This window comes from Pantherophis guttatus, chromosome 3 (genome assembly GCF_059756535.1).
Source record: "Pantherophis guttatus breed Tessera chromosome 3, ASM5975653v1, whole genome shotgun sequence".
NCBI lineage: Eukaryota > Metazoa > Chordata > Lepidosauria > Squamata > Colubridae > Pantherophis > Pantherophis guttatus.
In genome coordinates, this window is record NC_142065.1 from 195006832 (window position 1) to 195021274 (window position 14443).

The following is a 14443-nucleotide window of genomic DNA, read 5'->3' on the forward strand; positions in this document are numbered from 1 at the left end:
AGATTTTTCCTCCTTCCCCATTAAATTACCATTGCTTTACCATTGAAATTATTTTGTTTTACAGGACCAGAGGTGGGTTTCAGCAGGTTCTGGCCAGTTCTGGAGAACCAGTAGCAGAAATTTTGAGTAGTTCAGAGAACCAGTAAATACGACCTCTGACTGGCCCTACCCCCATCTATTATCTGCCTCCCGAGTCACAGGTGATCAGGAGGAAATGGAGATTTTGCAGTATCCTTCCCCTGGAGTGGGTGGGAATGGAGATTTTACAGTACCCTTCCCCTGCTATGCCCACCAATCCATGCCACGCTCATCAAGCCACACCCACAGAACCCGTAGTAAAAAAAATTGAAACCCACCATTGTTAACAGGACATATATATTCATATTTATTTAGGAAACAGATCATCTATACATCTTCCAACAAAATGGATACTCATACTATTTTATCGAAAATTGCCTGACTGCTCAAGCTACTACAGCACAATCAACAAAACCTTTGAAAAGGATAATACTATCATACATTGACAACATCTCAGAAACTACTAACAGAAAATTGCAGCCACATGGCATCACATAGCACCATGAACCAACTAAAGGCCTTTGAAACATCCTAAGTAAATCGAAGAAGTCAAAGATATCTCACATGTTTTATTGTACTGTGAGTTATACTATATATACTATATATTGTTTTAAATTGGAATTTTAATTTTATATTGGCTTTTAATGAGGAACTGTGCATCTTTACCGTTGTGAGCCGCCCTGAGTCCTTGGAGATAGAGCGGCATATAAATTGCATTAAAATAAAATAAAATAAAATAAAATAAAATAAAATAAAATAAAATAAAATAAAATAAAATAAAATAAAATAAAATAAAATAAAATAAAATAAAAAATAAAAGTCGATATGTATTCTCCCCTTATTAGAGAGATTGCCAGGGAGGGGAGACAATTTTTGTTTAGGCTTTCTCCTGCAGGACTCAAATCTGGCTATCACACATACAGTGTCAAAATTCTGTGTTGCTGCAATGTCCACAAGAAAAAAAATGGTTATAAAATTATAGCTGTCAATTTGTTATCTCTAACGATTTTTGGAAAATTATATTTACTCACATACTTATCGGCTCTCCACTCACGTAAACTAGGGAGTGACCCTAACTGTTTGAGAACATGTATTTTCTTAACAGGGATGTTATTATCCACTATTAATGTCAGTACTGTTTTTTAATATATTGTAAACAGTCATGTCTATTGCGGGTCTATTACCATAATAAAGTTCTATTCTATTCTATTCTATTCTATTCTATTCTATTCTATTCTATTCTATTCTATTCTATTCCATTCCATTCCATTCCATTCCATTCCATTCCATTCCATTCCATTCCCTATCCTATCTTATCCCGTCCTATCCCGTCCTATCCCGTCCTATCCCGTCCTATCCCGTCCTATCCTATCCTATCCTATCCTATCCTATCCTATCCTATCCTATCCTATCCTATCCTATCCTATCCCTAAGTAACCAAAAGGCCCAGCAGCCCCAGAAGAAGAAATAATCAAAAAGTCAAAAAGAAAACAAAGTTGTAACCACTTCCTCAAAACCCAGATAAGCAGAGATTAACACCAAGTTTAACACTAGACTAAAAATCAAGATGTAGACAACAAGAGGTCTACTCAATCTACAACCATTTAGTGACCATTGAAGTTACAACAGCACTGAAAAAAGTGACTTACTACAGGTTTTTTTTTTTTAGTAGCATCCTCCTGGTTACATGTTCAAAATTTGGACACTTGGCAACTGACATGTATTTACGATAGTTGCATGTCCTGGGGTTATGTGATCATCTTTTAAGAATTTCTGACAAGCAAAGTCAATGGTGAAGCCAGTTTCACTTAATAAACATGTTACAAATGACTCATTTAACAACGGTGGCAAGAAAGGCTGTAAAATGGGGCAAAATTCACTTAGCAACTAAATTAATTATCTTGCTCTCAGCTATGAGAGAGACTTTAAAAAGGAGATTAAGCCAGCTGCATTCCCTTTCTAATCACTTTTGGAAATGATTTATCTAACCATAGCACGGATATTACAGACTTTCAAAACCCCAAGTTTATTTTAGTGCCAGGTGAATTTTACCTTCTTTCTTTGATGCAAAAAAAATAATAATAGAAACTTAAGAGTTGGCAAAGCACAGGAAAAGAGGATTTTGATTTAAGAAAGTTATAAATGGACTAGGAGACCAGAAGAATTTGGAACAGTTCTGCTTTTGATGTAAGATTTGAAAAAAAAAATACAGTAATTAAGTAATGCACCATGGGAGGTGACTGAGATAGGAATCTGTATTAGGAATTGAAATTCTTTGAATGTTACAAATGGACAATTAAAGGGATTTGAGTAATTTATACAAAGGCAAGATACAAATAAATAAGGAAAGAGGCAGTCTCTTTTTATACATACATACATATCTATATATATATATATATATGGGTGTTTTATGTGGGTTTGAGTGTGGGAGGTATCATCTTGTTTATTCATGTTGTGTGGCCATTGAGATAGAAAAACGTCCACACAGCATGAGTAAACGAGATGATACCTCCTGCCTACCAGCCATTTGGAAACCCGCCCTTATTGACAAACGAGTCCCTAACACAAAGATTGACACCAGACCCACACTCACGAGAGCCACACAGGATGTAACCACCACACATCCACGCAGAAAGCAAACTCAAACCCACACTGATGATGAGGCACGACCACGGACCAGAAGCAAAACCACAGCTGCATCATTAGCCACTTTAAACCCCTCCAATCCATACATGAAGCAGACTGACACCCACCATGAAGAGGTGGCACGGCCATGAACACGAAGCCAAACAACAGCAACACAGCTCACCAGCTCAAATCCCCCTGCTACTCAGACTAACCAGAGCACAACCAAGCCCCCACCTAAACAGAACACACACCCATCCAATCAGAGCACAGCCAAACCCCCAACCAATCAGAACACACCTCCACCCAACCAGAACACAGCCAAGCTCCCACCCAATCAGTTCACACCCCCACTCATATATATGAGACACTACCTCTATGCTACAATACCTAAACAGTAGATTTAAACTGAGAAAGAAAGTTAATTTTGTGTGTCAAATGTTTTGGGTGCCAATTTTGTTTTCCTGATTTTTATCACTAGTGAGCTCATTGCAGATTGCATTGGTTTCTTCAATGGGTCTAGCATTTTTTTTTTTTTAAGTACTAAGCCTTGTCTGCAAATTGCCCAACAAACAAGCTAAAGACCAGAGAAGGGATTAAACAGAAGGAAGCCTCATGACAATGGATTTTTATTTTATTTTATTTATTTTTTTTTGGGCTTTCTCCACACTGCCTTTTTTAAGCCGGGATGCTGATGATTGAACAACTTGATAGATGATTAAACTTGCAGTTTAATTTGTGGTAAGTTTCTGCATGCCTACACTTGCCCAGCCCCATTCTGTCTCCCATTAAGAAGAGTGATTGGTGGTTGTTCTCCACACTGGAACGTGATGCTCAATCAGAGGGAAAATGAAGCCAGGAAACAACTCATTACTTTCCTTCAATTATTTTTATATTGTCAGGATAATGACTTAGAGTAGTCTTGTTGCTGAGACCGAATAAGGCTCAGCCATGGGGAGGGGCATCATATTTTTTTTCCGCTGGTCCAAGGACTGGCAATTCTATACGATGCTTTTTGAGGAACAGAAATTGGGTCATTTATAGATATAGTTTCTTTTCCTCTTTAAACTAAGCCATCCCAATTTCAATCTGAAAGATACAGGATTACAAATTGGGAGCGTTTGTTTACTCAATGGACAAATCCCATTGTTCTAGAAGGAAAGAAAGAAAGAAAATCTCATTTACTTAATGAACTGTACACTAGTTCAACCACTTGAGGAAGACATTTGTCACAATACGTAACATTATTGCACAGTAGGGAATACTCTTCACAGACAGCTTCTTATTAGTGTTTATTTTTAGGTAGTAAACATGTAGTACGTTGTAGCATAAAGAAATATGTCTACTATAGATATTCCCATTTGTGCTCCATGAAGCTTAATCTATATAGGCTTCAACATACTCTTACAACGTTCCTCTTCAGTTACAAAAAAGAGCACTGAAGGGCTGGTGAACACATTCCATTAGCCCACCTTACTACTTCAGGTTCAGTTGTTACAATAGGAAAGTAATCTCAGTTGTTCAGAAACCATTGACAAATCAGAGCCCTTTGCTGATCCCACTACAAGGAAAATAATGAAATTGGAGATTTGATGTGTAGGAATGGACTGAAATTAGATAGCATAAGATCCGTTAATTATTTGATCTGATCTATAGCTGAGTCCTTAGATTATCCCCTTTTAGGTATGGTCTTATTTAGCCTGTAAACCAAAAAAAGTTCAGCCAGGTTCTGTCATCCGTTTACAGACTCATCATAAATAAAGACTGAATGTAGGAATGAAAATAGACACTTTAAACTTTGCAGAAGATTAATGGACATATTTCAGCATCTATTTTTTTTAGTATGCTATTGAAAAATTGCAATTTTCTTTCCAATTGTAAGTATGCAAGAATAGGCATACTTGGGAGTGAACACCTTTCTTATAAATAGAAGCCTGTGCTTTTAAAACAAATACGAAAAAAATTTAATACTTAAATACTTCTTTAAACCTCAAGAAGGCTTCCTGAGTTTGTGGGTTTCTTACTTTGCCTTCAAGGTATAGGCTGGACCAAGGGAATAAAACAATGTGATTGTAGTTCTTCCAATAAGGTTTCCTTTTGGTGATAATAAAAATTACAACTGTTTCTGGGGCCACTGTGCATATTTTTGGAAATCCTGAAGTTGTAAGATGTATACTATAATATGTTAAACCACACTATTAATTGCTCCTATCTGCAAGTATGATAGTTATTCCCACAGAAGAAAATGCCATCATACCATGTTAAGAAAATCATTACAAACTAATGTTTCTTGTATTGTTTCTTAATAACTGTTCAGAATGGAAAGAGATGTGAAATTGATTTCTAAATATCTTTTTCTCAGCTGGCAAATTAGGTTGCTTACATCACTGATTGCCGATATAATTATAAGGTTTTGGAGAGACCCTGTAATATTCAGTACATGTAGACAGACAGGCCTCTCCTGCCCCCCCAAAAAAATCATGTTTATGTGGGAAGCGTTACTGTTGTTGTCTCAATAAATATAATGAATTTGTCTTTGTTATTAATATGGGCAAAGTTGACTATTCCTACCATCACAAGTTGGAAGCGGATGGCTCCACCAGTGGTTCTTTTCACAAAGCAGAGGCTCCTCGTGATTTAGTCTATAGCCTGGGTCACATCCAAATGACACAGTTGATCCAATGGAAAAATCATGCCCATAACGATGACCATGTACAGGTATACCAGGGTCCAAACAAGAGTAGGTATTAACCATTACACCTGAAATTCAGAAAAAAAAAGAAATACACAATAAATTAAGAACATAATAGCATGACTTGACATGATAGCAGTGTTCCAATATCTCAGGGGCTGCCACAAAGATGTGGGGCTCAATCTATTCTCCAAAGCACCTGAAAGCATGACAAGAAGTAATGGATCGAAACTAATCAAGGAGAGAAGCAATTTAGAACTAAGGAGAAATTTCCTGAAAGTGAGAACAATAAACCAGTAGAACAACTTGCCTCCAGAAGTTGTGGGTTCTCTGACACTGGAGTTTTTAAGAAGAGATTGGAAGAGATTTGTCTGAAATGGTATAGGGTTTCCCAATTGAGCAGGGGGTTAGACTAGAAGACCTCCAAGGTTTCTTCCAACTCTGTTATTTTGCTATTCTATTAAATGAGACACTTAACTACATAGAGATCATTTTCAATTTATGAACACAGTTAAGACCAGAATTTTTGTTGCTAAGCAAGGCAATTGTTAAATGAGTTGCACCCAATTTTATGGACCTTTTTGCTATGGTTATTAAGTTAATCATATGGTCATTAAGAGACTCCCAAGTCCTGCATTGACTTTGCTTGAAGGAAACTGGCTGGGAAGGCCACAAATGACAATCACATGAACCCAGGATGCTGCAACCTTCATACATGCCAGTTGCCAAGCACCTGAATTTTGAGGTGTAAGGATGCTGTGATGGTCGTAAGTGGGAGCTCAGTTCAGAAGGTCCTTTTTTCAACATTGTTGTAACTTACAATGAATGATTGTAAGTCGAAGATTACCACTACATAATACATTTTCACGAAGATTTTAAAAGGAAGGAATGCATAACAAATAGGAGACATGACTATCAAAGTGTTAGTCTATGCCAGGGCTGTCAAACTCCCAGTCCGCGTGCTGGATACGTCATGTGCTGACCACGCCCAAGTCTGATTTAGCAAAGGAGAAAAAAGTCCCGATACGTCACATGATGCCACTGTGACAACATGAGTTTGATACCTCTGGTCTATTCTATGGACTTTGGAAGCCACTAAGATCTGAGCTGGAACTTTATAATTATCCCAGTAGTATATCAACATTTTTTTAAGTTAAGAGGTTACGTTTTGACAGTGTGGCAGTATTACCTTCATCACTCTGAAGTAGAGATATTCATAAAAACTTTCAACCTTTCCATTCTTTCAGTTCCATACTTTGAAAGCTGTCATTATTTGGTACTTCCTATCCTGGTCATCAGTGGAGGGTTTATTCCCCTACAATCTTGACTGCTATGTTTGAAAAGACAGTTTATGTTCTGACCCACCACTTCACTCTAGTAAACATTTTCCAGATCTTTTTTTACTTATCGGTTGTAGTTTGTGCATTTACTCTTTTCCATCTCACCTAAATATTGCAGATTCAATCCATTTATACAACTCAAATATCTTAACTAGCAACACCTGCAGGAAGTGCTGGTAATTAGGATACTGTAGCTGGAGACCTATATCATTTCTTGGCTAATATAGAGCAACTCAGGAGCAGAGCATCCACCTTTACAGGTTACAGGAGTCAGGATGGCTATTCACAGGGCAAGAATCAATCTTTCATATTTATGATTAGAAAATATATTAGTAATAGTGTCCAAATCTCCCTGGTTTGTGTAAATCTCATGACCACAGCCTGTAAGCCCCGAGGAAGAAATAAAAGCTAAGACCTTGAAATACATTTATGCCAGTATTTATTTTATATAGTCAGGGAACATTTGCAGTACATTTTGCCAAAAAATATGGAGAGAGAGAAAATACTTACTTTCATAGTGGATTTTGAATCCGTTATTAGATCGACTATTATCTGTTGTAAACAAGAGATAAATGAAATTGCTGCTACTGAATAAAAATTGAGGGACTTGTGTACCATTGTAAGATCCAAGAAGTGGTGACAAAAGATTTGGTCCATCGTGTACTTCAAGAACATCATAATTGAGTTCTGTCTGGAATCTAAGTTGGAGAAGCACACAGAGACATAAAATATAATCAAAGACTGCATGTTCAGAAAATTGTTACATTTACTCTTTGAAAAAAAAAATATATTCTTGTTTTCTAGGTCCTTCAAAATCCTATTCCAATTACATTTTTCGAATACTAATGATGAGCAGAATGTATTCCTTTATTTCGTCACTGTTCTAAAATCATGGAAGATATCACTATAGCATGTCACAGAAGTCCATATGTTTCTAAACATCTTTAAACACATGCATTTTGCCTCTCAACTGTGCAATACATCAATTTCACTTTATGGCGATAGTGTTCAGTTGCTTTATTTACACCCCTTTATGCTATTTTACAAGTGGACTGTATAATGAAGGAAATCATATGGTGAAACTCACAAGGATTTTCTCAATCTAGGCGTTAAGCTTGGAGGAAAAATCCTAGGTGTAGGGAAAATCTTATCAACTGAAATAACTTTTGTGAATTATATTTAGAGACCATCCTTTTTCAGGTATTTGTTTGAGCACATCATTTTAATAAATATTTTTCATGTGATTTACTGCAGTTTGTATTTTTTTTTAATTGAATGTGACCTTGAAAGAATTTGGTTAAAGTATAAGGGTGATGTCCCAAGGGTACTTTTTCAAGAGGCATCTGGACTTTCTTGTATTTCTTTGAAGACATTTCGCTTCTCATCCAAGAATCTTCTTCAGCTCTGACTGGATGTTGGGGAATGGAAGGATTTATATTCCTTGCAGATAGCTGGTCACTTGAAATCTTTTAGAGAGTCATTGAGGTCACTTGCGGGTTTGTCTGTTTTCTCAGGGACATTTCTTGCCTCTTGGAAAGCACCTTTGGGACAACCATGGACTGGATGACTGAGAATCTCCATTGACATATAAGGTTTTGTTTTGTTTTGAGGGTGACTGCTCAATTAGCTTTAGACTAATTCCTGAAGGTTTTTTGGCAATATTTTGGAAGTAGTTTCCTAGGGCTGACAGAAAGTGACTGGCCCATGGTCACCCATCTGTCTTTATGCCTGAGGCAGAACTAGAACTGATGTTCAATCAGTTTCTAGTTTGTTAGCTTAACAAACTGACTCTCTAAGATATGACTAGGGGGTGAACCATTTTATATTCATTTCTATAGTTGGGTGCTGAATCGTCAAGGTTCTACATTGTCTGAAAAACTCAGCATAGCTGCCTCAAGTTCCTTGTACTCCCTGATCTTATTGCATGTGCCTGCAGTAAACAATGTCTTCTAGGATTGTTGCTGAAATAAACACAATATACTTCCTCAACAGCAAGGATATCTACAAGGTGCAATGAGGAAAGGCAAGGTGACCGCCACAAGGAAGACACAATCAAAGCTTCACCCCCTTTTAATGAGTGGGTGGAGATTCAATCAGATGACCAAGGCTACTATCTTGATATTCCCTCTGAGGAGCACATTCAGAGTCACATTTCAGGCCCTTTGGAGTTTATGCCTCAGGAATACCACATTTGAGGACCCAGATTGTTGGGTGCAATGTGCTAACTCTGTAAAAACTGCTTAGAGAGGGCTGTGAAGCACTGTGAAGCAGTATATAAGCAATGGTGGGATGCTGCTGGTTTAACAACCAGTCTGCTGATCGCACATGTGCACAGTTTTACAAATACTAACCTTCTGTGTTATCACTTGGGAGTAACACAGCTGAGGCTTGGCAATCTGCTCCGCCATGCCAATCAGCTGAGAAGATAAAGGTAAGTAAAGCACAGGGGTGGGTGGGCAGGCTGACCTGATCATCGGAGCAAACCGGCTCACTCCCAGCTGATTGTTGGAGCTACCGGTTCGTCTGAACCAGTCTGAACTGGTAGAATCCCACCTCTGTACACGTCTTAGTGCTATTGCTATTGCTATTTTTTGCCAGTCCAAGCAAGCATAATCAAGTAATAAATCTAAAGAAATACACACCAGATACATGACATTTCACATTTAATACCACAAGTCAAAAACTAATGCTTCTATAACTTTACCACATAAGAATCATAGCATTTTAATTTAATTCCTATATATATGACAATTGAAATCTATTGTGTCTTTACATTTCCATTTTATCATGATTTAATCTCAGTTAATCACAAGAAATACCATAATATTAAATATTTTCCAAAGGCAAACATCTAGAAACCTTTGTATAGTTATTACATTGGATTCAGTCAGGATTTGAATCAACTAACTGAACATAATGAAGCTTATCTAAGCCTGTTTGACTAACTGAAATGTTATTGGTTTCTGTATCTCCACATAGGTTTGTCCTAATCGAACCATTTATTTTACCTCATAATCAAATATTTATTGAATAAGCCACAATGCAAAGTTTTAAAAGTAAAAATCCTATGAAATAAATATTAATTGAAATTACTGAAACAAAATAATATCCAAATTGATAGCATCAATTTACTAAGACAGGATATTTTGATCTTAGCCACAACACAGTCTCATTGCAAATTTCACACTACCCATTTATTCTACATCCTGTACATCCTGTACATGCAAATATTTTAATATATTTTTTTCTTAAACAAATTTACATGGCTGCTCATCTACCTGAAGGAATTGTGGGTGGGAAACAAGATTTTTTAAATATATATGTATATTTAGAACAATGAACCTAAAATAAATAAACAAAAAAAAAAGACATTGTGGTCTGGATAAAACTTGCATCCATTAATCAACACTACCATCCTAGCTTCATGAACAGGTCTTCACTGCTTTCCTGAAGGCCAACAGAATCGAGACCATCCATTTTATCAGGGATGCCTACGGAATAAGGCAGACACCACAACAAAGAAGACACACACTTCTGTGGCCTCAGCAGGCGCACAGTTTGCTAAGAGCATGATCACTCTGCCAAACCTAATAGGATTGAGCAAAATGCATCAGTTCCTTGCAGGGCATTAAACCTGATGAATTGAACTCAAGCCTATTGGGAATCACCGCACCGTAGCCATGTTACACGGATGTAATGTTACTGCCTATGCTGCTGCATTCTGGAACAACACAGCTTCTGCATGTTCTTGAAGCACATCTTCACATGGAGTGCATTGCAATCTCTAATTGGGAACTGGGAGTTCAGTGATTTATGAGGTTAGAACAGTGGGCTGATGATCAGCAGCCTCGAGTTCAAGACTCTGCCACGGGGCAGGGTGAACTCCTGTCACTTGCTCCAGCTTCCACCAATCCAGCTGTTTGAAAACTGGTGACCACAAATAGATCAATGGGTACCACTTCTGCGGGCAACTTCACAAGGATGAGAAAGGAGCCCCCAACTGGACATCCCCCAGGCAGAGGTTATGTCACCTTGTCCTTCTGACATGGAAGTATTAGTTTTGGGACCTGACCAAATCATGAGTGACTATGAGCAGCATATCCCAATCTAAGAATGAGCACAACTTGCAGACAAGATGTCTCTGGGCAAAGGCTCTTTTAACCACAGCTGCCACCTGATCTTCAAGCAGAGTTGTCACCCCAGAAAAACCTGAAGATTGCAGACCAAACCTAACTTAACTTTTTCTAAATCACTCAAAGATTATATTGTGAGTTTCAAGTGCCTTCTAAACTATCTTTTTCTGAAAAACCATAGGTTTGTATTGAATTATTACAGATATATTTTTTCAATGCAGCTGGTCTTTAATGTGTAATCTGTTTTCCTGAACTTTGTTTACTGAAGCTGAAACCGAGTGTCTTGTTTTATAGAGAGCACTCGATGAATTATTAAATCGGGCACGACTGAATAGCAATTTTCTCCACTCCCCCACACCCACTAAGAAACAAACACCAAAATTGGGGGAAAATATTACTAATGCTAACTGTTCTGCGAAGACAAGTATTTTCACTATATTGCCTAGGGCAAAATTACATTTAAAAGAGTAATGCATGTATCTGATTCAGCAAATGATTTCTTGAAAATTGATTCAATATATTAATTGTCAAATGCATATATGCCTCTCCACTAAATGAGATTTCATGATGAAAATCAAACATACTTTAGTTATAAAGAAGTATAAGCCCAGGTTTACTATCTTTCTTCAGATGTAGCAAAACAAAACAAAAAACAAAAGTCAGTATCTAAGCAGCTAAGAAAATCCAAAGAACATTAAGCTTACCTGTAATCAGATTTGAAACATACAGTACAATAATATTCTGGGAAATGAATTAATGGTTTCATGAGCAAGATCCAAGATCATTAGTCTAATGCAGTACTTAACAACATGCTGATTAACTACTGGCATTTAAACTCTAATAATTTGTTTCAATTGTCACACTAAGATTAAAGTACTAATTCATATTCCCTTCTCTAGTTGTTCCTCATTTTTGTGATAATACATCAACCTGTAACGTTTAACAGATCATGTCATCACTTTTCCAATTGAAGTAAAAAAGGAAACATGTTCTCTAAAGCTATGGAACCTAGCGTCTTATTCAGGATCAGATGCATGAATTTTCAACTTGAAAGATAGCTTTGAAAATGGATGTCAGACCTTCTGCAAACAAATGAATATGTAAATTAGATTTTATTCACTATGGGTTTTTTTTTTTTTAGGTTTTTTTTTAGAATTTGGCTAACCTGGATCATTTAGCCAAATCCCTGCCCTCAGAAGCAGGGATTTGCCTAGGTCCGTGATGGCGAACCTATAGCATGCGTGCCACAGGTGGCACACGGAGCCATATATGTGGGCAAGTGAGCTCCAGTGTGCATGTGCGTGCCAGACACTGATTTTTGGGCCTTCTGGTCCCACCGGAAGTGGGGAAATGGGCCATTTCCAGCCTCCAGAGGGCTTCGGGGAGGGGGTGAAGGCTGTTTTCGCCCTCCCACGTTCGAAGAAAGCCTCTGGAGCCTGGCAAAAAATGGGCTGACTGTGGCCCCCGTCCATTGCATGCCAAAAGCATGGGGGAGCATGTGCATGTGTGGGGGACGGGGCACATTGAATGATGGGTGTGGGCATGCATGCGTGCAATCCCCCCACATGCTTTTGGCATGTGATGGCAAAAAGATTAGCCATCACTGGCCTAGGTAATTTAGTACCAGGGGTGGGTTGCTACCAGTTCGCCTCGGTTTGGGAAAACCGGTAGTGGCAGCAGTAGGAGGCTCCGCCCACCCACCCAGACATCATCAAAAATGCTCTGTGCATGCGCAGAACCTTCTGTGTATGCGCAGAAGCACCGCACGCTCCCAAAGTGAGTGCCCGCTCCCGCGTGCTCTTAATAGCAAACCAGTAGCACCAGGATTTAAAACCAGCTACTGTTTAGTACCATTAAAGAGTAAACAATATAGTGAAGCAGTCATTTAACTAAATGTCCAGAAAGAATGGTGCTGTTTGAGAATTATATCAGTACGAGAAAATTTGTAGGGGTAACTAATTTATCTTCTCAATTCAGAGAAAGAAAGACAAACTGATGAAGTCAGAACTACCTTTAAACTATTATGTTCTTGTTTATTCATCCTGTATGGAAGTCTCCAATGTCCCATAGGTATCTGAGAATAGACACTGAGGCTACAGTAAGAATAAAAACAATTTCTTCCCCATTCTTGTATACTACTGTTATCATTTAAATATATGTAGTACACCATATTTGGAGGTGGAAACAGATAGTTCACGAAAGATTATTTTCCATCAATCATTGAACTCTGATTATTAGGAGTAGCTGCAGTTAGGGTGGTTTATTGCTGTTATGTTTTAACTCCCTTGTAATGTGGTGAGAGCCTTTGAATTGTGATAGGTGATAAAAATCTATAAAATAAGCTAACTTTTCATGTTATTTTGGCAAATTAAAATTTCTGTGAATTTATTTATTATGGGCAAGTCCCATGAGAAAAATTTGTTTGCAAAGGTTAAAGTAAACTAATTACTTCTTAGACTTTTCGGTGTTTAGGATTAAGGGCTTTTTAGCATGCATAAAGGAAATATATCTATTATAAGCCAATATTCTGTTCTACATGAGAAAAGTACAACAGGGTGGGGCAATCTGTAATTCCTACAAGGGCCTTCCAGTACTTTTTCTTTCTTTCTTTTTTTAAATATAAGAATAGGAATGTATTTGGGGAAGCTTCACGTCTTCATCTCCACCTAATCAAAGGCAGATGTTCGGTTTGTGATATCAGTACATTACAAGTTGTGCTGACTAGCTTCCAAAGAGTATAGGGGCAAAGTTGAATCTCAAAGCATTGCCTATGTATGAAGTAGAGAACCATAGTTTAGAGAAAGTGAAGTCAATAAAAAAAAAGGAAAAGAAGGGAAAAATAGCGATCAAAATATAGATTTTCCTCTTTTAGTATTTCTGTTCTTTCCCTTTCTTTCCATCTTTTTCGAGATACATCTTTCAGAATTATGAAGAAGAGTTTTGAAGATGACTAAGAAAAGCAACCGTAGCAGCAACAACAATCACAAAGCAATAATAATTCCAAAACATCTGGAACACCACTTGAACACCATTGCCATTGACAAAATCCACCACCAATCATTTACAAATAGCAGCTTTACTTGGAACAGTTTACATCCTGCAATAATACCTTTCATACAGGGATGAAATGCTCCCGGTTTGGACCGGCTCGGGTGGGTAGGTAGCGATGGCGGTGGACAGTTCGGAGAACCGGTAGCAAAAATCCCTGCCCCCACCCCCTATGCCCAGCTGAGCCGCATGATCATCAGAGGCTTTTTTCCTTTAAATGCCTCTGACAAGCCAAGCTCTGAGGATCCCAGCTGAGTTGCCTGCCGATCAGGCAACTCAGCTTGGATCGTCAGAGCCATTTAAAAGAAAAAAAAGTTTTTTCTTTTAAATGGCTCTGACGATCCAAGCTGAAAAAAACTTTTTTTCTTTTAAATGGCTCTGACAATCCAAGCTCTGACGATCCCAGCTGAGTTGCCTGATCGTCAGAGGGTTTTTTAAAAACCCTCTGACGATCAGGCAACTCAGCTGGGATCGTCAGAGCCTTTTGAAAGCATTTTTTAACATGGTTTTACATGTAAAAAATGATT

The 14443-nt window shown here is 37.9% G+C and overlaps 1 protein-coding gene across 3 annotated transcripts in view; it reads right to left on the reverse strand.

Moving 5' to 3' along the window:
• The window catches only part of CSMD3 (CUB and Sushi multiple domains 3), a 695220-nt gene that overhangs the window by 229448 nt on the left and 451329 nt on the right, over positions 1–14443 (reverse strand). For all 3 annotated transcript variants that reach the window (XM_034422197.2, XM_034422198.2, XM_034422199.2), the window contains 2 exons: positions 7246–7433; positions 5275–5463 (listed from right to left, as the gene is read on the reverse strand). In XM_034422197.2, the coding sequence (XP_034278088.1) occupies positions 5275–5463; positions 7246–7433 (377 nt within the window). The remainder of the gene's footprint in view (positions 1–5274; positions 5464–7245; positions 7434–14443) is intronic.